Genomic DNA, 22642 nt, shown 5'->3' with positions numbered 1-22642 from the left:
CAAGGCTGTGATGGACCAGTCAGTCCAATGTGGTCACTGGGGAGGTGCTTCCACCAGTCCTGCTCCCTCCTCTGCCTCTGCTGACCCTGAGCAGGGAAGGGCTTCATCTCTTTGTGCCTCTGCATATGGAAAGCTGAATAACTCTGCCCTGCAGGACTGGTTCTGCAGACCCACACAGCAGTTAATGTTTGCACGGGTCAGAGAAGATGCCAAGTGCCACAAGGGGCTTATTCTACAGCCTAGAAATCCCACCTGCCTCCAGGAAGCAAATATTTCCTCCCAGGGGCATTTGCTGCTGCTTAATACTATTAGTTCTGCTGGGCAGGAAATCCCAGAGGACAAGAGTCAATTTGAAAAAAGACATCAGTACATCTACCTGCTCCTGAGCCTCAGACTGGAACACACCAGCCCCTTATCAAGGGGGCTGCAGGTGCTGCCAGGGCTTGGCAAGATGCTCAGCTGGGAGTGAAGATGTGAAAAGCCTTTAACATTTGAAATACACTTCACTTCATTTCATTGCTGTTTCCTGGATGGAAATTAATGCCTGGCCCTACAGCTGCTACTGCTCCTCTGCAAAGGGGTTCATCCCCATCACCCCAAATCTCAGCCTTGATACAAAAGCTGCTGAAGGGCAGGGTGCTCCTCAGCTTTGACTCTGGGGTGGGGTTTGGTTTTTTGTTTGTTTTTTTTTTTTTTTTTTTTTTTGTTTTTTGTTTTTTTTTATTCTTCCATGCAGGAGTTTGGATTCTCCATCCAAACTCACACCACAGCACTGGGGACACAAATCACCTGGCAGCCACCAGGCACAGCACCAAAGCCATCCTCACCCCAGAGTAGGTATTTAATAATCATACTGTAATAAAAGGCTCGTTACAAAACCTAGGAACACTACAAATATTTCCAGTATTTCTTACAGTCCAACCACTGCTGTGTTGGATTTAGTGCTCAAGAGCAAAACTGATTTTTTTTTCTTTTTTTTTTCTTTTTTTTTTTTGGAAGCTTTCTATTTTGTGCGGCTTCTGGAAAAATTGCAACTGTAAAGTCACATTAGTGAGGATCCAAGCACAATCTGTAACAAAAGTAAGGCAATTTTGTGGTTCTTTTTAAAAAAAAAGGGACTTCAAACTGAAAAAGTCCATTTAACTGCCAGTAGATGGCAAAAATATCCCGTGTTTGTCTTGATTACCTTAAATGATTAGTAAAAAAGGCTTAATTTGTTGTTCTTTTCCTTGCTTCTCATACAAACTTGCAGAAAGTATAAATTAAAGTGCAACTGTACAAAAAAGAAAACCCTAGGAAAAAACCTCAAGGGGTCATATGAAGCTATCAAGAAGACAGATTACGTATTTTTTCAAGTCGAATGACTGCATACCTGGGACCAGCAAAAGTTCTTTGCTTTGTTTCTTAAAACAGAACACAAAGGAAAAAAAAAACCAAAACAACAGAACAAAACCAACCCCCCCACCCAACATATTTTTGGCAAAGCTTTCATAAAGCATTTGTTCCTTGATTAGACTATTACTTCATAATCAAGTAAATGGAATTAAATACCATATCAAAGCCAAGCAGATGCCAACGCTGCCCATTAGATTAATCCCGTGTAATAAAAAATAATAACTCTTTTAAACAAAGAATTCATACATGCATTAGGGTTTACCCTTGGGTAACAAGAATTTAACCTTAAAAATCCCCGCAGTTCATCTTGAAAAATAAAACCCCATCCTTCAGACAGCCAGTAGCAAAGGAACAGTAAAATTCCGGGTTGGGATATCCCTGCCTGGTCAGCGGAGCAGCGAAGGTCACAGTCCAGTGGGCAGCAGCACAGGACAGGAGAGCCCTTGGGCAGGGGCAGTGAGTGTCCAGCAGCAGGGAAGGCAGATTTGGCAGTGATTTTGGGGAGGTGACAACAGGCAGAGCATCCTAGGGGAGAGGTGAGAGGTGAGTGCTCCGGAGCTGTGCGCTGCTGATGCCTCCTGCCCATCAGGGATGGTCCCAACCCTGGGGGAAGCGCTGGGTCCTCAGGGGGGTGATCCAGATCCTGTCCTCTGCTCACCTGAGCCCTGCTTGGCATTTAGCCCCTGGAGCCCGTGGGGAGGCAGGGCAGGGGGAGCAGGCTGCAGGGAGGGGAGAAAAAGGCAATCTGCCTTCAGCTCCGAGCGTGGCGAGCAGCTCAGTGCTGTCCGGAGCCCTTGGGCAAAATAAAGCACCTTAGGGACACTCCCCTGCAAAGAGTGGACAGGGACAAAGACTGCACCTTAGGGACACTCTTCTGCAAAGACTGCAGCTTAGGGACACTCCTCTGCAAAGATTGCACCTTAGGGACACTCTTCTGCAAAGACTGCACCTTAGGGACACTCCTCTGCAAAGACTGGCAAGTTTGCACCAGGACCTTTGCACATCCCACCTTCCCTGCCCATCTTCAGCAGAGGAAAAAAGAGAGGGGAGGGAGGTCATATTGCACTAGTGCAGAAGCATCTAAGCAGCTGCTGCTTTGGGGAGGAAAGTGTGAGAGAGGCTGGCAGCTGGGTGTGAACGCTGCAGAGCTGCTTCATCACCCTCCACTCCATCTCACAGGGCTCCTGGTCAGCCCCTCTGCCCTGGCTCAGCCCAGCTCTGCACAGCATCAGGGAGAACATCAAACTCCCTGCAGGAAGCGTGGCTATGCCTCCATTACCTCAGGATGAACCAGGGGTGAGGTGTTTTCCAAAAACTCAGTGATAACATTTGTTACTTTACAGCCTTAACATTTCCCATGGGGTTCACAAGGAAAGAAGAAAAAAGAGTATTGGATACATTTCGCCAGGCACAAGGAGAGAAGTTAAGTTAATTTCCTTGGTGCCTTGCTAGAGGGGAGCATGTTTTGGGTCTGGACTTGGCTCTGTGGGGCAGTGAGGGGAGGAGGAGGAGGAAGAACAAGGAAGCAAAAGAAAGGAGGGGGCGGACGAGTCGGCGCAGATCCTCACGGTGCGCAGAGGGGGCCGTCAGCGGGCCAGGGCCATGATGAGGCTGGCACACATCTCAAAGAAGTCCATGGTGTGGCTGCCCAGGCGGGGGGGCACCGAGGGGATGCTGCCCACGAAGGAGCCGCTCAGGGAGCCCATCAGGGACTGGCACTCGGTGGCCGCGGCCGCGTCGATGCTCAGGCGCGGCCGGTGCAAGCCCGCGGCCGAGCAGGAGCGCTGGGGCGTGGAGGAGCCGGACCTCTGCTCCATCACCTCGTCTAGAAAGGCCAAAAACAAAATAAGGAAGAAGAGAGAAAAAGTGGGGTTAGTTCTGCAGCTGCAGTGCGGGTGTGGTAATGAAATGGGAACAGCAGCAGAGTCTGAGAGGCGCGAAAGGGCCCCTGCTGAAATGACATATGTGTAAGCGCTTCAAAACACAGAGAATGGTTCTTAAACTTCCAGCCTCGCCCTTATGCATGTTCTCCATCTCCTACTCACCATCAATGCTTTTGAAGTCCAGCAGATAGCTGCGGTTGTCCACCTGGTAGAGCTGCAGGCTCATCTTCACGTAGTTGCCGGTGACGGGGTTCTTGCGGCGCACCCGCAGGTGGTAGGCATTCACCACCTGCAAGGGAAACCTGCCCTCAGCAGGGACACTCCAGGCACCAACAGGAACACTTCTTCCCTTATTTTTTCTAAATATGAGTAAGACATCTTCTGGGAAAAACAGTTTCTCAAAAGGACAACCACTGTAAAATGAAGCAAGCGGCCTTGTTTCCTCCTGTCTTTAAATATTCTTCTTAAGGCTGTGATTCACCAGCTGCTGGCTGAGGAAGCTGCAGTGACCCATCTGCCAGGCACAAAACTGATGTTTGCTCCCCACCTCAGCAGCAGCCATGGCCACATGGACCAAAAAGTCCACCCGTGGGCCCACATACATGGACAGTGCTCGTGAAATCAGGACAAGCTCTGAAATCAGAGCAGCCTCTCCCATCAGCACAGCCAAACCCAGTGCCTGTGGATCAGCCTCAGGCTGACTATTTCCCCTCTCTGCTTCCCACCTCACAATCTGCTGCATCTCATTTACAATGAGATCTTTTCTCTGTGCTATATTTATGAAGCAACTGTGTGGATGGGAGAGTTAATTCTGATGAAGAGTCACATCTGAAGTTATTCTTAGGGTGGGAAAGGCTATTGTGAAACCTCCTCGTATGAAATAAGCTGCACTGCCTACACACAGAGATGTTGGGCTGAGTTGGTTTTTGAGGCTGTAGCAGAAATACAGCAGGTTTGCTCACTCTCTGTAAAACCATGCAGCTAAAAAACGTCTGGCTGGTGTAGGCAAATGCACCTGGCCATGGTCCATCTCCTGCCTGGTGCAGGGAAATGGGGTTTCTGGAAGCTACTTGGTTTTAAAAATGTAATATTATCAAAAATAATGAGGAAGCAGGAGGTTTCAAAGAAGTAGAACAGTGAAATTCACACAGTACAACACTTAGGACCTGGAGGGAAGAGGAAAGCTCCTCTGGTGATGAAGATCTGGGATGAAATTCTCCTTTCCTGGCTCTCAATGATGCCAAAGGCCACGAGCCAGGAGAGCTCACTTCAGGGGCTGCACCAGGATTTGGGGAGTCAGGCACAGCAGCAGAGCTCCAGGGCTAACTTAGGGATTTATTATTCCAACTTTGAAAAGGACTGTGACTAAATGTTGCACAGCCCCGGAGAAATACCTGCAGTGAGTACTGCCAGCTAAAACATCTGGATTTAAATCAAGAAGCTGAGCCCTAAACTGAAGAAGCAATAAGTGTCTGAATACACATCTGGTCTGTGAGCACGCTCCATCTCCATCAGGGAAAGGCCACGACATCAAAGATACAAATTCTGCACCCAAGGCTCCCCTGCCCATCATCTGTGCATCTTTTAGGACAATTTGCACTGTACCATTTCTGTCCTGACAGGACCAGACAGAAATAATGAGAGTTCCTCTGCTCAGGAGCACTCGAGATGACCTCGCAAGGAATTAGCCACTAAAATTAGAAATGTGAACAGCTCCTCTGATCCCCGCAGCTAAACAAGGCAGAATCATCTTTCCAGCTGAAGTCTTGGGGCACCTTATTTCACACCATAAAGAAACACCACAGATAAGCACAAATAAGCACAGCTGGCACCTTAATTCAGTGAGTTTGCCTTAACAAGGAATAGCAGGGATGATTGCAAGTTGGGGGTATTTATCTGGTGTTACTGTCATAATTTCTGGAAAAATCTCTTTGCCCGGGATTTTGCTCCTGGGAAGCTGAGAAGCCTCAGAGAAAAATGAAAATAATAATAATTATCTGATTTGCTTCTCCTGTGTTTTGCTGCTTTGGAATGTGTTTGGACATTGTTTACCAACAGGGGCTTGTTTCATTGGTTTCACGTGAATTGTTTTGACTTAACGACCAATCACAGTCCAGCTGTGTTGGGACTCTGGAAAGAGTCACAAGTTTTCATTATTATCTTTTTAGCATTCTGTCTGTATCCTTTCTCTGTTCTTTAGTATAGTTTAGTATAGCATTCTGTAATATAACATTATATATATTTAATATATATATTCTATAATATAACATTATATATATTTAACATATATAATATGTTACATTTATATAATATATTAAGTATATTTAACATATATATAATATGTTATATTATATATGTTAAACATATTATATATATTTAACATATATAGTATATTATATAATATATAATATATAATATATAATATATTATATATTATATATTATATATTATATATTATATATTATATTATAATAATATAGTATATAATAATATAGTATATAATAATATTCATATAATATTATATATTTAATATCATAAAATAATAAATTAACCTTTTAAGAACATAGAATCAGATGCATCATTCCTTCCTTCCTTCCCTTGTTGGGAGTCCTTAAAAATACAACAATCTGGAAAGAGGTGAGGCATTTATCTGAAAAGAGGTGAGGCATTTATCTGAAAAGAGGTGAGGCATTTATCTGGAAACTGGTGGGGGCATTTATCTGGAAACAGGTAAAAATTAAGGGTAAAATTAAATGCATTAAAAACCTGGAAACAGGTGAAGCTCCCTGAGTTTATGGAACAAAGGATGCTGTAAACCCATGCCAGCACTCCCTACCTTCCACTCGAAGTCCAGCTGCTTCATAGCGCGGTACACCTCGGCCATAATGTCGTAGGGCTTGCTCTGGCTGCGGATGCCCAGGTGCCACTTGGCCTTTTTGACAGTCAGGGGCTTTGGCTTGGTGGTGTTGAGGGCGTCCAGGGGGCAGCGTGCCTTGGGGCTGTCGGCGATGAGCGGCGGCATCCGCTCGGGGTGCGGCTTCACGCCCGGCGGGATGTGCAGCGCGCTGTCGTCCATGAAGGAGCCTGTGGGGGGGCTGGAGGCCAGGTAGAACTCGCTGGCCTGGTTCATGATGCGGCGGTTGTCGATGACCAGGTGGTAGGCCACGGCCAGCTGGTCCTGGGGGTCGCCGCTGTACAGGCTGTTCATCACCTCCGACTCGGTGCACTCGAACTTCTCGCACACCTCGCGCACCGCCTCGTCGTCGATGACCGTGGCGTCGTAGGAAGGGTCCTCCGGGAACAGGTAGCTGGGCAGCTCCTCCTTGAACCACTCGTGTTCCCTGGGGAGGGCACAGGGGAGCCTTGGTGTGAGAGGGGAGGTGGGGAAAGCACCACCAGACAAGAATAAACCCTAGCTGATGAATGGGGAGCAAAACCCAGCTCGGTACAGGGACATCGATGGCATTCTGCACACTGAGCTTGAAGTGACACTCAACACTTCCAATATTCCCTTTTTTTTTGATACAGAGCATCAAACCTACCCAATTCCCATACCCAATACCCAATTCTCACTAATTTACAATGAGGTGAATGATAATTGCCTAAAACACACACAGTGCCTTGTCTATAGGCTCTATGTACTGACAGCAATATCGCCTCATGTGCTGCCTCTCTAACATGTAATTAAGTCCTCTCATCCTAAGTAATTAAGGAATAAAATAAGGAAGTTTGCATGGGTTTGCTTGAAGGGTAAAATTAAGGCTGTCCATTGAAAATGCATTAAAAACCTGAGAATTCCTGGAAGTCCTAATAGGTTTTATGTTCATGCTTAGCACATAGCTACATGTAATTTACATATTAAGTTAGTAATTCTTGGGTTTCTCCTCCTTTTCTTTTGGATATACATTAAGTACAATGATTATCCCCTTCATCTGGTACCCATAGGGATGTGGTCCTGAAATATAGAAATGAAAAATGACTGTTGGATATTATAAAGTTCTTGGGATTATTGCATGGTATAGCTGCTTTTGCTAAGTGCTGTTAAGAGATTTTTAAAGCTAGTTTATAATGAAATAAAATAGAATTTTAAATATTTGCATATAAAATTTATATAAAAAATCCTCATCCTGTTCATCATCACCCACTTCCAGCCAGCACAGAAGGGGTGCAGGGCTGAATCACCTGGGACAAAAGCCATCTGGATTAGCTGGCTACTCCCGAAAACCACCCTGCCAACAGGAGACCCTCAGGACAGCCACCAGAGAGCCCCAGAAGCAGCCAGCCCACCCCAGCCCACCTGATGTCCTTGATGGTGGCTCTCTTGAGGGGGTCCACCTGCAGCATGTGCATGAGGAGCGTGGCCACGGAGCGGTTGAGGTATTCCGGGATGTAAAACACCCCCCCACGGATCTTCTTGAACAGGGTGGGGACGTGCTCGTCATCAAAAGGCAGAGTGCCACACAGGAGGGCGTAGAGGATGACACCACAGCTCCAGATGTCCACCTCTGGGCCAGCATAGAGCCTGCACGAGGACAAGGACAGGAGAAAGATGTCACCACCATCCTCTCCTTAGTTAGGGTGCAGGTTCTGTGTCACCCCATCCTCTCCTCAGTCAGGGTGCAGGCTCTGTGTCACCCCCACCTTCTCCTCAGGCTTTGTGTCACCCCATCCCCTCCTCAATCAGGGTGCAGATGGGGGGAACCCCTGCCAGCTCCAGCCCACACCAGGGCTGCTCATGTGGCTCCCCCCGAACCAAATGTGCCTCAGGCAAAAGTGCTCAGGGAAATGCATGGCAGGGCTGGCACTGGCTGCCCACACTCCTGTGTACAACCCTGCCTCCACCAAACTCTCCAAAAAGCCAAACCTCCATTTCCAAGAGCCCTGCCAGGCTGTTTGCTCCTTTGCCCCAGCAATTTCTGTTCATTGAACGAGGCAGATCAAGCAGCAACAGATAATTCTATCTCCGAGTGTTTATTTTTGGTGTGCTGGTATCTAAATGCTCCTGCTTCCTACAAGCTGCCAAATGTGCTCTCTGCCATTACCAGCTCAGGACACCCCAAATAATACAGCTTTGCTGCTCCTGCTCATCTCTTTTTGGCACATCTGATGCCTCCCCAGAGATTTTGGGAGGCAACACTTGCCCTTGGGCTGTGAGGCCCAACCAAAATACAGAAGTTGAAATGCAACTACAGAAGTGTCTTCATGAAACCTCAGCATCCTGCTCTTGCTCCTCCCGAAAAGCATCACTGCAGAGAGAAATCAGGCTGGTCATGCAGGTGACCATTCTGTGAACACCCCAAAACACTTGGTCAGCTTGTCCAAGGGTGAGAGTTTCCCTGCTGAGGCCAGGAACAGCAGCAAAGCCATTTTGGAAAGGCAGAGGCTCAGCTGGATGCCCCTCAGCCCTGCCTCCACACCCAAGCCCCACAGATCAGAAACCTGATTCTTTCACTGATAAAAGCACTGCCTGAACAGTGTTTTGGACCTTTAAGCCCACATAAGATGCACTTTTATGGCTCTGAAACCTGAGCTGCCACACTCTACTGCTTTTGTGCTCCAGCAGGCAGGCAGCAGAGAGGAAGGCAGCTTGGCACATTGAGCAGGGCCATGAAACTCAGGCAGCCCTGAGCCTGCAGTGGGTGTGGTGAGGGAGGCATGCAGCTGCAGCCAGCCAAAAAGTGCAACATGTGGGCTTGGTTTGGGTTTTCCATCTTGCTTTTGTTGTCACTAAGCTGCATTGCCTGTACTCTTGGAACACTCAAGGACTAAATCCTCCTTGCTGATCTGCCATGTGCCTTGTCTCCCATACAAATTGAAAAACACATGTCTGGCCTTCACTGAGATGGAAATACTATTTTTTTGGCATCCCAGTAGTTTCTTGCTTTGTCTCCTTCTTGACAATGAGGATTTACTTGGTTTCATTTCACACACAGAGCTGTAGTCACAACAGGGCTTTTGGATGCTAGTCTAATTCCTAGGATGCTCTGCCAACACTTGCTCTGGTGTAAAGAGGGATAAAATAATCAAAATCACAGCAAACACATTCTGAACAAAATGCTCTATTTAAAAGCTACAGATATAGGCAAAAATACACTGGATTAGGAAAAGCAAAGCTCATGGCAAAGGGAAATCAAAATAAAAAAGGAGCAGATAGTGAGATGAGCAGTTTGAAGGACCATTCAGAGGAGTGAAAATTTGCAAATCTATATTTGCAATCTTTGCTAAGGTATTACAGAGAGAATTAGAGCAAAATGTACATACAATGTAATTTCTACTCTTGACAGCAAAATATAGGAGGCAACAATTCTGTATCCACAACTGGAAGTCCAGTTCAGCCTTGTGGGGTGTGCCCAGCACTCCATGTGCTGTACAGATGCAACCACAGAGGAGGTTTGTCAATTCAATGAATCAGCTCAAAACAAAGCTCTGAAGGTTGAACCTAGTGCCATAGCCAAAACTCCAAGCTCAAGGAACCAGAAGACAAGTATTTTCTTTACCAGTGTTGGGAAGAGATTAAAGATCTTCCTGCTCCTTTTGTTAGTGAATGGTTTTCCTCGTTAACACCGTGTTTTATATTACAGGTGGGCAGGAGAGGAGGGGGTGGCTTGGAAAAGCCTTTCCACCTGGAACCTCAGTGTTTGCATCCAAAGAGTCATTTTCACCCTCTTTAATTAGCAATATAAACAGTCAACATCTGGTATTAATAATTCCTCCAAAGTAGCAAAACACGGTTTGCTATTACAGCTACTGAGAAGTAAAATAAACAAGAAAACCTTCAGATCTTTGCCAACAGATTCACCCAAACACAAAATCCAGGCTGGAAGGATTCAGCTACTTTTACTAGACATGCAAAGCTGTTTCCAATACCAAGAACAAATTTAAATTCCATGTGCTCACATAGCTCTGATGAGAAATGGAATGTCTTACCTTCCAGAGATGACTTCAGGGGCTGCATAATTTGGGGAACCACAGCTGGTGCGTAGAAATTCACCATCTGACATCATGTTGGACAGCCCTAAAAAACCAAAATGCTTATTATACACTGATGTTTGATCTAAAGGTCCAGACATGCTGTGTGACATATGTCACAAAAGAAGAGGCAGGGAAGTAGAGTGGGATATTTGGAAGGGAACTGTTGATATAATTTAGATAGACTTCTCTGAACTGATTTGAAAATTATTACTTTTGTTATTATTGTTGTTTGTTATTTTGTTGGGTTGGGTTTTTTTTTTTACATCCAACCAAAAAATTTTCACTCCAGGCTAATTTTACTCCTCTAAGTTGCAAATCCCAGAGCACAGAGGACAAGAGATATAATTCATCCCAGAGCACTCACTTCATATGGCAACTGGGGCTGTGAAATGAGTAAATCTTCAGCAGGATTTACATTGCTAGAAAGGACTCACCAGGACAGAGCTGGCAGCCCGGGTATTTTAATGGATTTCAATTCCTAATGCCACTTAGAGACTCCTGTTACTGCTGGTTGTAAAATGAGCTGAGGCCAAGAGCACATGGCCAAACAGAGGGAGAACATGCACAAAAATAAACACACACAGCAGCTCACCCTGAACCAGCTGCACCCGGCCTGCCTCAAACACAAATTAGGTAAATTTGATGTCGAGTGATTACACTAAAACACAGCAGAGATCTACAAATTACTTCTCTGCTCCATTCTCAGTGCCACTGCAGGAGCAGCCTGCAGCAGGTAATCCCTGTGCTGCTGCTGCAGGAAGGGCAGTGTTTGTGAGTGTGTGATTTCCAGGTGGTTGGAATGGCAGTGTTTGTGAGTGTGTGATTTCCAGGTGGTTGGAAGGGCAGTGTTTGTGAGAGTGTGATTTCCAGGTGGTTGGAAGGGCAGTGAGTGTGTGATTTCCAGGTGGTTGGAATGGAGGTGTTTGTGAGTGTGTGATTTCCAGGTGGTTGGAAGGGCAGTGTTTGTGAGTGTGTGATTTCCAGGTGGTTGGAAGGGCAGTGTTTGTGAGTGTGTGATTTCCAGGGTTGGAATGGCAGTGTTTGTGAGTGTGTGATTTCCAGGTGGTTGGAATGGCAGTGTTTGTGAGTGTGTGATTTCCAGGTGGTTGGAAGGGCAGTGTTTCTGAGTGTGTGATTTCCAGGTGGTTGGAAGGGCAGTGTTTCTGAGTGTGTGATTTCCAGGTGGTTGGAATGGCAGTGAGTGTGTGATTTCCAGGTGTTTGAAATGGCAGCGTTTGTGAGTGTGTGATTTCCAGGTGGTTGGAAGGGCAGTGTTTGTGAGTGTGTGATTTCCAGGTGGTTGGAAGGGCAGTGAGTGTGTGATTTCCAGGTGTTTGGAAGGGCAGTGTTTGTGAGTGTGGGATTTCCAGGTGGTTGTAATGGCAGTGTTTGTGAGTGTGTGATTTCCAGGTGGTTGGAAGGGCAGTGTTTCTGAGTGTGTGATTTCCAGGTGTTTGAAATGGCAGTGTTTGTGAGTGTGTGATTTCCAGGTGGTTGTAATGGCAGTGTTTGTGAGTGTGTGATTTCCAGGTGGTTGGAAGGGCAGTGTTTGTGAGTGTGTGATTTCCAGGTGGTTGGAAGGGCAGTGTTTGTGAGTGTGTGATTTCCAGGTGGTTGGAAGGGCAGTGTTTGTGAGTGTGTGATTTCCAGGTGGTTGGAATGGCAGTGTTTGTAGTGTGGGATTTCCAGGCTCTGCTGCTCCCTGGCCACGCTCTGGCAGCTCTGGAATGCTGCTGGGCACATTCACATACCAAAATCAGCTATCTTTGCATTCATGTGTGCATCCAGCAGCACGTTCTCTGGCTTCAGGTCCCTGTGCACCACCATGTGCCTGTGGCAGTAATCCACTGCAGACAGGATCTGCTGGAAAAGGCGTCGAGCTTCTGCCTCCTCGACCTGCAGAGGGAACAGCAGAGGGAACAGTGCAGGGCTTGGTGTGCACTCAGCCAGGGGAAGGCTGCACTTAGCAAGGAGCCAAAAAAGCTTCCAGAGTGCAGAGAGAAAATCCCAGCCTGCCTGAGAGCAGAAGCAGCAAATAAAGCAGATTTCTCACCCTTGTATTTTACAATGTGCCAGCGTTTGAAAATGATACAGCCCCGAGATGAAAGGTGAGACCTCAGTTCAGGTGAGATGTCCACAAGAATTTAAAGGTGGCACCTATCAGACTGTGGCCTGCTGGCCCAATGGGACTGGTACACATCCAGGCTGGACAAAACACCACAGAGGATGCTGCTGGGAGCAATTCCTCATGGACTTCCTCTGGTGAAGCTGGATATCATTGTGATTTTAATTATCTATATAGCTAATAAAGCTGTATGAGCTATATCAGAGAAACTGTATTTTCAATTATTATTTTAACTGATGAATTCCAAAAGATTCCCTTCATGAAAAATAGAGTTTATGAATGCAGAAGTTCAGAAAAGATCCAAATCAGTCACTGAAAAGATCCAAATGGGCAAAATGTGTGAGAAATCAAAACTGTACATAGAAAAGAAAACTGAGTCAGCTCCATTGACCACTACACTAATCTAACCCAATCTGCAGTGAATTTATTGATTTTGTAGCACAGAAAGGAACATGTGATGGGCTGATCCTTCACCTGAATCCTTTTTCTGGATGTCCACTTCGGCCCATTTTTACCTCCTTGTCCTCCAATTGCTCCATGGGGCAGACACCAGTGATTTTCCTTGTAACCAAAATCTCACATTTCACAGGTGATTTACACCAAGTGGGACTGTTGGCATTTGAAAATGTTGCTCAGATAAGCCACATCCTTGAAAACCTTCAAAGAACCTGACATGGAACCAAGAAGGGGCTCTGGGAGAGGTGAATGACTGGAGTGGAGACCACACCAAGTGGTTTTCCCCTCCCAAGCTATAAATTTGCTGCTGATCATGGGGTTTTGACAGGCAACCCATAGCTAAAAATCACAAAAATAAGCCATTTTTCCAAATATTTGCCCTAAGCAACACGTTACCTCGCATATTTTGGTTTGAGGGTCAAAAACACACCAGAGACCGCTGCGAAAAATCACACCCAAGTTTTGTGTGAGCCAGTACGAGACACCCCAGATGGGGTTGCTGTGAAGCAACTTCTATTTTGGGCCTTAACCTTAACTGTGCTCCCTTGAGCAGTGATTTTGCTCCTCTCCCCACCCAAGTGCTGGGGCTGGCTGGGGACTGGCACTTACACGTCCGTGCTTACAGATGTAATCAAACAATTCCCCCCCGGACACGTATTCCATGACCATGAAGAAGTCTGTTGGTGTGCTGATCACCTGGTACCTTCAAAAACACAAGCAGGTTTAAAAAAAAAATACATGATTAGGAATAGGGAAAGGCTTTTAAACAGATTATTAATTCCACATCAACACTTCAAATAAGGATTTGTTCAGATCTTGCATTTGTAACCGCTTTCCACTCCTGAAAAGTTGTCTCTTGTTTCCAGTATAACCTTTCACTTGTCTGTGCAAGGACCTCTTTTCCAGACCTATGAACTTCCTTCAGCCCTTTAAATAATCCTCTGAAATATCTGCCAGGCAATCTTACCACATTTAGGACTGCCCTGACTTTCAAATTTCCATTTTGGGTAAGAGCTGCAACAACAGCTTTAGAAATGAAGTCCTGGTTAGCTGGGGGCAAGGAGAGGATCCATGTGGTTCCCCTTATATCAAAGTAAAAAAAGAGAGAGAGAGAGCTCTAGGCACTAGAGAGAACTTCCTCTGGACAGGTACAGAAACAAAAAGGAGACCCCCTGAAGTTATTTTTCAAATATTAAATCTCCATAGAGATGGGGGGAAAATGCTTCTAGAATGGGGGAAAAAATCCAGAGTATCACCTTCAACTTGCAGATTTTTTCTCCATTTTCCTTCAAAATGATCCCTGAGTGCGGCAAAGACATTTCAGTGTCCCAGCTGGAACAAACTGCCAGTGATGAGCTGAGGTCAATGCAGCCCCAGGAATTCACAGCAGCACCAGCTGGGACCTCCCTCTCTTTTACTTCAGATTCATTGTTTTGTTGTTGTTTGCTTTTTGGTTTTTTTTTTTTTTTCAGATGAATTTCATTACTTTTTACAGGACTGTAATTTGAAACAAAGAGATTTCAGCAATTTTTAAGAGGCTGGCAAGGGAATGTGGGATACTCCCATAAAAATCAATACCATCAACCTCATTTTTCTGAAGAGCTTTGGGCCCAGACATCTAAGCTACTGTTAATTGCCCCAATATTTCTTTTATATGCATTTAAAAACTTATTGAAAGAGGTTTGTGTGCCCCAGTCTCCTCACATCTTTATCACTGTATTTCATGAATGCAACATGTATCACAGGACACAGATATTGTCAAACTGGATTCAATTTTTACTGCTTTGACAAATGTGTGAACAGGATTTGACCTGCAGGATGCTGGGCACACAGCTGAGGAGTCTTGCTGGTGCTTTTTTCATGAAATAATACCAATCTGTTCTCCAATAAATCCATGGAACTGTGAAGTTACTCTAAAGTCAACAGTTGCTGCATGGTTAGTTATTTAACTGTAGAGAGAATTTGTTTTCCCTTGCCTCTAAGTCCCAGGTATTTGCTATATCTCATGCCAGTTTTAAGGCTGACCTAAATGTCAACTTACCCTTGCAGTTACCATTCAACAGCTTTCTTTTATAGGAATGCCAAAGATATTATCGAGTGCCTCATTAATGTGGGCTGGCTGCACAAGCTGGGGATTGAGCAGGAATCCCAGAGGCTGCAGTGCAGGTGCTGATTTACGACCCCAACTCAGGTCCATCAAAGTGGAGACTTTCAAAACTTATGTCTGAATAATAAATTTTGAAAGAAAAAAAAAATGTTCTTTTAAGCTCTGGCTAATCAGCGCATTAAAACATAAATCCTATTGAGTGGGGGCCAAGGTTTCACTCTCAGAGCCTGACCATGCTGAAATTCATGGAATCTTGGAATGGTTTGGGTTGGAAGGGACATTAAAGACCATCCAATTCCATGGGCAGGGACACTTTCCACTATTCCAGGTTGTTTAAAGTCCCATCCAACCTTGCCTTGAACACCTCCAAGGATGGGCAAGTACAGCTTTTCTGGAAAACCTGTGCCAGCAGATCACCTAACACACACAAAAACCTGACCAAACCCAATTTTTAGTGCCCTAATCCATCTCCTGCAGCCCAGCCAGGTGTGTGAGAGAGGTCTTTGTGCAGAGAGGAGCAGCTGCCCACGTGGCAGGGAGGGTACTCACAGTTTGATAATGTGGGGGTGCCGGAAGAGTTTCAGGTTTTGGATTTCCCGTTTGATCTTCCCCACCACATCCAGGCTGCGGATTTTCTGCCTGTTCAGTATTTTCACTGCCACTTTGTGCCCCGTCAGCTGGTGCTCACCAACTATGAGAGGGAGAGAGAGAGAGCATTGCAAAGTCACTAAACAGTGCAATGAGAGCACTGCAAAGTCACTAAACAGTGCAGCAGGGTTCACACAAGAAGTTTAGGGCACTATAAGCAAAAAGCCACTTCTGAAGGGAAAAAACAGCAGAAGATGAGGGTGTGAAATATTTTAGTTTTTGTCTCTTCACTGTTTTCCCAGTGGAGTCACAGAAGGCAGAAGAGAGAGGACTTATCTGCCAAAAGCACTCCACTAAATAAAAGAGTGAGTTGCTGGAGGAGGTCATACCCCAAGCTAATTTGCAAGGATTTATAGCATGTAAAAGCTAGATTAATCAGAAACAGATATATTTAAATGGCAGAGGAGAACCTCCACCATAACACACTGGTAGACAAAATCCCTCATAAACCCAGCCTCAAAACTAGACCATCACACTTCTTTTTTTTTTTTTTAAATGGCATGGGGATTTTCCTTGCCCAAAATAGGACTGCAGGATTTGCATTACTAAAATGAATTTCTATTTATACTTCCCCCAGCGTGCTTCTTGCTTTGATGACAAGCTGCAGGAACACTGCTGGACTGCAGGAGCAAACTCTGCTTTTAGGAAAGATGCAAACTCCAATAAGAGTTTTTTTAAAAAAATGCACTTGGTGCATTCAGATGCTGATGTTTATCTCCTGTGTTCAGGGAAAAAATCATACCCATAAACTGGGAGGAGCAGCCCCACTGTCAGTGGGGGAATTGTAATTAATGATGTGAAACTAATTCAGCGTGGGATCCATTTGTTATCAATAAACAAACCACACACAAAAAAAAAAAAAAAAAAAAAGCTCCCAAGGAAGCAAGATTTGTATTGAAATTGAGAGAAGAGCTTAAAAACGTGGTGTTTATACCCAAAAGGGGTTCTCAGAATGAGCTGCCCCTTCTCAGTATTTTCCAACATGCTATTCAGCAGAGTGACACACGGATGGTTTCCTAAAGCCTGCACAGCAAAACCTGCTTACAGTAAATATTTCTGCTCTCTAATTACCAGCATCACCCTTGCAGTGCAAGGAGTTAATTATTGCCAGCAAACCTTGTTATTACATTATTAGAGGCTGTAATTTTGGCAGCCCTAATGAGCTGATCAGCAGCACCCGGGGTGAGCAGGAGGTGTGAGAAGGGCAGGGCAGCAGCACTCGGGGCACACCAGGTCACTATTATTAGCCACCAGATAAGACCTGCCAGAGATTCTTTCCTCAAGAAGAGCATCCTAAAAATAAAACACTTGACTGCCCTTGAAAATTAAAGCACCACTTTGCATGTCCATTTTATTCCTCGTAATACTTAAAACTACTAGATGATGGAATGAAAATAAACTCAGCTTTGCAGCAGAGATGCAATTTAGGGATTAGCTGAGGGCTGGAGGAGGCAGATAATTCCTCAGAGGGCTGTAAATAGTCCAGGGAGGCATTTTCCCTGGTGAATCCTCAGGGAGAACAGAGCAGGGCAGTGCTGCAGGGAGGTAAAACAAAGTTTTTTCCCTGAACTAGGAGGAAAACCCTGATTTCTACCACCCTTTGTTTCAGGACAACGCTCAGCATATGCTTTGAAATTTTTTTATTATACACTAGGGGGGAAAAAAAAATGGCCATGCCCAGAATGAATAATTATTGTTTTTAATACTATTGCCAAACAGTTCATCCCTTTCCCATCCGTGACAAACAATGTGTAACTCTGCAAAGGTTTGCTAGCACAAACACATTAATAATTAAAAATAAACAGCCTGTTTTGTAATCCATCTTTTGCTTACAGTAAGCATTAGATACAGAGATATTATTGTTTCTGTCCCCAGTGACTTGTTAAGCCTCCTTGAACTCGGTGAGAGAGAGGGAGACAAAGAGGGAACACAATTTCCTATGTGGTGGGAGACTTTTAAGCCTTGGAGGGCTCTCTGGACTGCAGGAATTTAGACATGGGCAGTATGAACAACCCTCCCTCTGCTCACAGAGTCACTGTCTCTGAAACCCAGGATCATCCCAAAAGTGAGGGGCAGGTCCCAGGTCTCCCACAGGCATGGAAAAGGATCCTCAGCCTGTCGCAGACATCTTTTCATGAAAATCTTTTCTTTAAGATTTTTCCTCCTGAGAGGCCTCAGGAACAAAATGTAAATAATGGTTATCTGCTGCTGTGGAATGCAACAAGTAGATCTGTGATTGGTCTCATGTAGATGTTTGGAATTAGTGGGCAATCTCAGTCAGCTGGCTCAGACTCTCTGTCCAAGCCACAAACCTTTGTGATCATTCTTTTCTATTCTATTCTTAGCTAGCCTTCTGGTGAAACCTTTTCTTCTGTTCTTTTAGTATAGTTTTAATGTAATATATATCATAAAATAATAAATCAAGCCTTCTGAAACATGGAATCAACATTCTCGTCTCTTCCCGCTTCCAAGAACCCTTGTGAACATGGTCACACTCACCCCAAGGTCAGGCCACCTCCTTCCCTCTCACTGCCTCCCCACATTCAAAAAGTGAAAAGGAGACTCTTGACATTCACTTATTTTTATAAAAAGAAACAAAAAACCAGGAGGAATAGTGATTATCGCACCATGAGCACAGATAATAAATAACACCCCCTTGACAGCATGGATTTCTGCATCACTTTCTTTATCCTACCAGCTCAGGCAGCACAAGCAGTTAACAATTTTGCAAATGCTTCAGGGCAATGCAGAAGCTCTGTGGAGGGGTGAGGAAACTCCTTTCCCTATCAGCTCTGCTTGCCCTTATCTCAGCCCCAAGTTAAAAATGAAATCCATCCCAAGCATATATTTAGCAATGCTGCATTAATTCTGCTTGTGTGCTGTCCCAGCCTCTCCCTGCCCTTCCTCTGCTCAGCCTCCTTTAGTTTATCTTCCCTCTGACACCAAGTTTGCCTTTCAGCAGCAATGCCTGGGAAAAATGGGATCTGATCCCAACTGGAGCCCATGGAGTGACACAAACACAACCCAAGTCCTGGAGGGACCACAAATCTGGCACTTTTGTGGCAAACAAGCCAGGCAAAGGAGCCACCAAAGATGCCATGGGGGGCATCACACAGGGAAAATATCTGGGTTAGTAATGTGAACCTCACTGCGGTCACAGCAGAGCTTTTGGGGACCCAAAAAGCTTTTGGGGACACAGGAGAGCTTTTGGGGAGCCACAGGGTGGGATGTGCCCATAGCAAACACAATTTGTCTCATTGTTTCTTGCCAACGCCCTGAGAAGGAGACGACACCTCCTTCCCCCAAGGCTTTGCTAAACTCCCAAATCCAAGACCTTCTCCACAGTTCTATTTCTGCAAATTATGCGGATTTTCTGGAAATTAGAATTTTTTTTTTCTGCAAATAATTCCATCATCTGCAAATTATCCTTGGCCTGGAGGAGAGGGAAAATAACTGTATTTGGTAAAAATGCTATGTGGTAACTTCAAGTCTTGACATGACACCTCCTGTCCATCCACCACATCAGCTCCTGCCACCTTCCTCTCTTCTAACAGATGCTGAGTCCTCACTCCCATTTCCAGATGGAATTTCAGTATTCGCACCCAAATCCTGCCCTCAGCTGCCAGCCTCTTTGCTGCCCTCCATGCCTTGAGTGGACTTTTTGTAAATGAGATCAAGAAACTGAATGGGCTTAAAACAAAACAGCTTCTTGCAGCGTTCAGCCAGTTTTTAGGAGGATGACCCAGGCAGTCAGGGATATTTTTTTTGTCGTGTATCTGGCTCCTGATGGCTCCAAATGACTCCTCAGCTCCAGCCATGAGTTGAAGCACTGGTTTGTACCCCATGTCACTAAATCCTCCCTTTCATTGCCATTTCTTATGTCCCTAATGACAGTAATCCTGAACAACTGTAAATTATGATTTCTTAACTTTGACGAGTAAGGCAACAAAAAGCACCAAAACCAAAACCTTGTGCAAGGCAGAAATTGAAGAAAACACATCAGCAACAAGAGATGTCACTGATTGCACTTGACTTCTCCCTGAAAAAGCAATTATTATACCCAACACACAATGCTTGAATCAATCAACAAAAAACTCTACTTTTCTCAGTTGAATACAAGTTTTTCTAAAACTCATTCGACTAAAATGCTGTAATTCTATATAAATGGGATACTCCATTCCTTCATTTCAGTTCCCAGTCTCAAGAACAAACTTTACCTGTCAGTTGCAGGCAAAATATTAAGGGAAAAAAAACATATAAAGGGTACTACTCACCTATAAAGGATTTTGAACTAGGAAATCTCTTTTAAGTTATTTCAAATATTTCTTTGGAAAATGCCTGTTTTTACCACACTCGGGTCATACGTGGGGTAGGGGGTATCTGTGATAGTTAAATATAAAAAAGGCTATTGTTGGCAGGATTAAATTGGTCTGCAAGGAAAAAACCTGCCTTTGGAGCAGTTTTGAGGTCTGCTAGTACACAGGAGTGATTTAAATGGTCCTTACTGTTAGAAGTATTTATTCTGATAATTCTTTAGACAGTAAATTTGTGGTTTGGGATTAAACACAGCAATATATTTTTAGGGGCGTGATTAATGGCCACAGGTGGACTTAGCTGCAGTGGTCGTGGTGGTTTCTTTCATCTGCTGTCAATTTGGGTTTATTTTAAAACTCCAGGAACTGAGGGCAGGCACAGCACCCCTTTGCCCAGCCACATCCCACTGGGGTGGGGGGACACAGAGTGGGACAGCTGCTCCCCCAGCTCGAGCTAAACCAAATTCCAACTGGGAAACTCAGCTTAGACAGTGAATTTTGCTGGTTTTCTGGTTTTTTAGTATCTTGTTTAAAAACTGAAATTTGCACGTAATGGCAGCAGAATCCACGGGGAAAAAAGGAAATACAAATATTTGCAAACCTCAGAGCCAGGTAAAGCAAAGCCCTCAGGATGTGAGCTGGCTGCTCTGGCATGGCTGGACAAGGAATCCCTGTGTGGAGCCCCCATCCTGCAATCCTAGAATGGTCTGGAATGGAAGAAACCTTAAAGTTCATCTCATCCCTCCCCCTGCCATGGGCACGAACACCTCTGACTACCCCAGGTTGCTCCAAGCCCTGTTCAACCTGGCTTTGAACACTTACAGGGATGGGGCAGGCACAGCTTCTCTGGACAACCTGTGCCAGGGCCTCCCCACCCACACAATTTCTCATTTTGAGACAATTTCAAATTTTGAGACACTCTAATGACTCATAATGCCTCTTATTTGCAGGTAGCTGATAATTAATTAGTTTAAAAATGGAATCTGCAAACTGGAAGCCTTTTTGAGAGAAGCGCTTGATTAAGTTATTGCAATGGAATCTTCGCACAACTTGGTCCACAAGGATTAAGGATGACAAAATCTATTTATATGAATAAAACACTGATTTCATTGATGATGATAATGCTGAGACTGAAATAATTAATTCATGATTATTTACAGCACAATACAGATAGTTATAACTAGTAACTATTACTAGTAGTTTCTGTCGGGAACAATTTCTCCCCAATATTCCACCTAACCCTGCCCTCTGTCAGCACCAAGCCATTCCCTCTGCCCCAACCCCTGCCAGAAGTCCCTCTCCAGCTCTGTCACAGCCCCTTTAGGCACCGGAAGGTGCTCTCCGGTCTCTTTGGACCCTTCCCTTCCCCAGGTGCAGGCACAGCCGGTCCATCCCTGCCCGCCCGGCCCCTCCATCCCGCGGGGCGATGCTCGGACCGAACCGCCTCGGCTGCGGCTCCAGGAGCACCCCGGAGCACCTGCGGGTCCTGGGGAAGGACGGCAGCGCATTCCCGGCACCGAGGGGCAGGATGCGCCTGCAGCCTCCCCATCACCTCCCTCCGAGCGCGGCAGCCAAGTTCGGGTGGGTGCTGCTCGCAGCACGGGCTCCGGGGGCTGTGACAGCCCGGAGCACCGAGCGCTGCATCTCCCACCGCCCGGAGCACCGAGGGGCGAGCGCTGCATCTCCCACCGCCCGGAGCACCGAGGGGCGAGCGCTGCATCTCCCACAGCCCGGAGCACCGAGCGCTGCATCTCCCACCGCCCGCCGCCACCGCCGCATCCCCGCCCGTGCGCCCCGGGCACGGCTCCGCCAGCCTCTCCCCCCGGGATGCCGCCCAGGGAGAGGAGCCGAGGGAAGGCAGCGGAGCCCGGGGAAGGCAGCGGAGCCCGGGGAAGGCAGCGGAGCCCAGGGAAGGCAGCGATGCCGGCGCGGAGGCCGCGGGAGCGGGAGGAGGGAGGCGGCGGCGAGGGGCGCTCCCGGCCCGGCCCGGCCCCGCCCGCGGCCGCGGTACTCAGCTCTTGACTTTGCCGAAGGTGCCGACCCCCAGCGTGTCCCCCAGCACGTAGTGGCCGATCTTCACCCGCCCATCGTGCTTCTGCTTCTCGGCCATGTTCGCCCCCCGCCGCCGGACCACAATGCACAGGGCCGGGCCGGCACAGGGGCGGGGAGCGGCGAGAGCCGAGCGCGGCGGGCCCGGCCCGGGGGCGGGGAGCGCCCGGCGCCGCCAGGTGCGGCCGCGGGGAGGGCACGGACGGCGCCCGCAGCGGGGACACCTGCGCGACACACCCACCGGGGCGGCACCGGGGCGGCAACGCCCTCCCTCCGCGGGTGGCACCGCTCGGGGCGCGTTCGCTATTGACAGGCACCTGCCGGGGTGGTGTGGCATCCTTTAGAGAGGGACCTGCCGGGGTGACACTGTTCGGAGGGTACATTGTCTATTGCCATGCACCTGCCGGGGGTGATATCTTCCCCGGGTGACACTGTACTCAGGGTACATTCTCCATTGCCACGCACCTGCCGGGGGTGGCGTGGCATCCTTTAGAGAGGCACCTGCCGGGGGTGACGCCCTTCCTGGGTGACACTGTTCAGAGGGTACATTCTCTATCGCCGTGCACCTGCCGCGGGTGGCATGGCATCCTTTAGAGAGGCATCTGCCTGGGGGTGACACCCTCCCCAGGTGACACTTTGGGGGGTTACATGGGTTACATTCTTTATTGCCACCCATCCGCCAGGGGTGATGCCC

General features: G+C 46.6%; 1 protein-coding gene across 3 annotated transcripts; it reads right to left on the bottom strand.

The window, feature by feature from the left end:
• Positions 1 to 707: 707 nt before the first annotated feature.
• On the bottom strand, positions 708 to 22013 carry PRKAA2 (protein kinase AMP-activated catalytic subunit alpha 2). 3 transcript variants are annotated; one of them, XR_009114800.1, is made up of 9 exons: positions 15488 to 15569; positions 13441 to 13534; positions 12002 to 12146; positions 10206 to 10293; positions 7576 to 7800; positions 6115 to 6619; positions 3441 to 3567; positions 2315 to 3220; positions 708 to 2254 (listed from the first exon to the last, which is right to left on the bottom strand). XR_009114800.1 is itself a non-coding variant. In XM_058029910.1 (9 exons), the coding sequence occupies exons 1-9, from the start codon at positions 22007 to 22009 to the stop codon at positions 2982 to 2984; spliced, it is 1659 nt and encodes a 552-aa protein (XP_057885893.1). In that variant the 5' UTR covers positions 22010 to 22013; the 3' UTR covers positions 708 to 2981. The 3 variants fall into 3 exon arrangements, 1 of the variants encoding a protein (XP_057885893.1); XR_009114799.1 differs by having other exon boundaries at positions 2345 to 3220; XM_058029910.1 differs by adding an exon at positions 21916 to 22013 and having other exon boundaries at positions 708 to 3220; positions 15488 to 15629.
• Between the last annotated feature and the right edge of the window lie 629 nt (positions 22014 to 22642).

The sequence above is a fragment of the Melospiza georgiana genome, chromosome 9 (assembly GCF_028018845.1).
Source record: "Melospiza georgiana isolate bMelGeo1 chromosome 9, bMelGeo1.pri, whole genome shotgun sequence".
In the NCBI taxonomy this organism is placed as follows: Eukaryota; Metazoa; Chordata; class Aves; order Passeriformes; family Passerellidae; genus Melospiza; species Melospiza georgiana.
The sequence above is the reverse complement of the archived record's forward strand: the minus strand, read 5'-3'. Positions and strand labels throughout refer to the sequence as shown.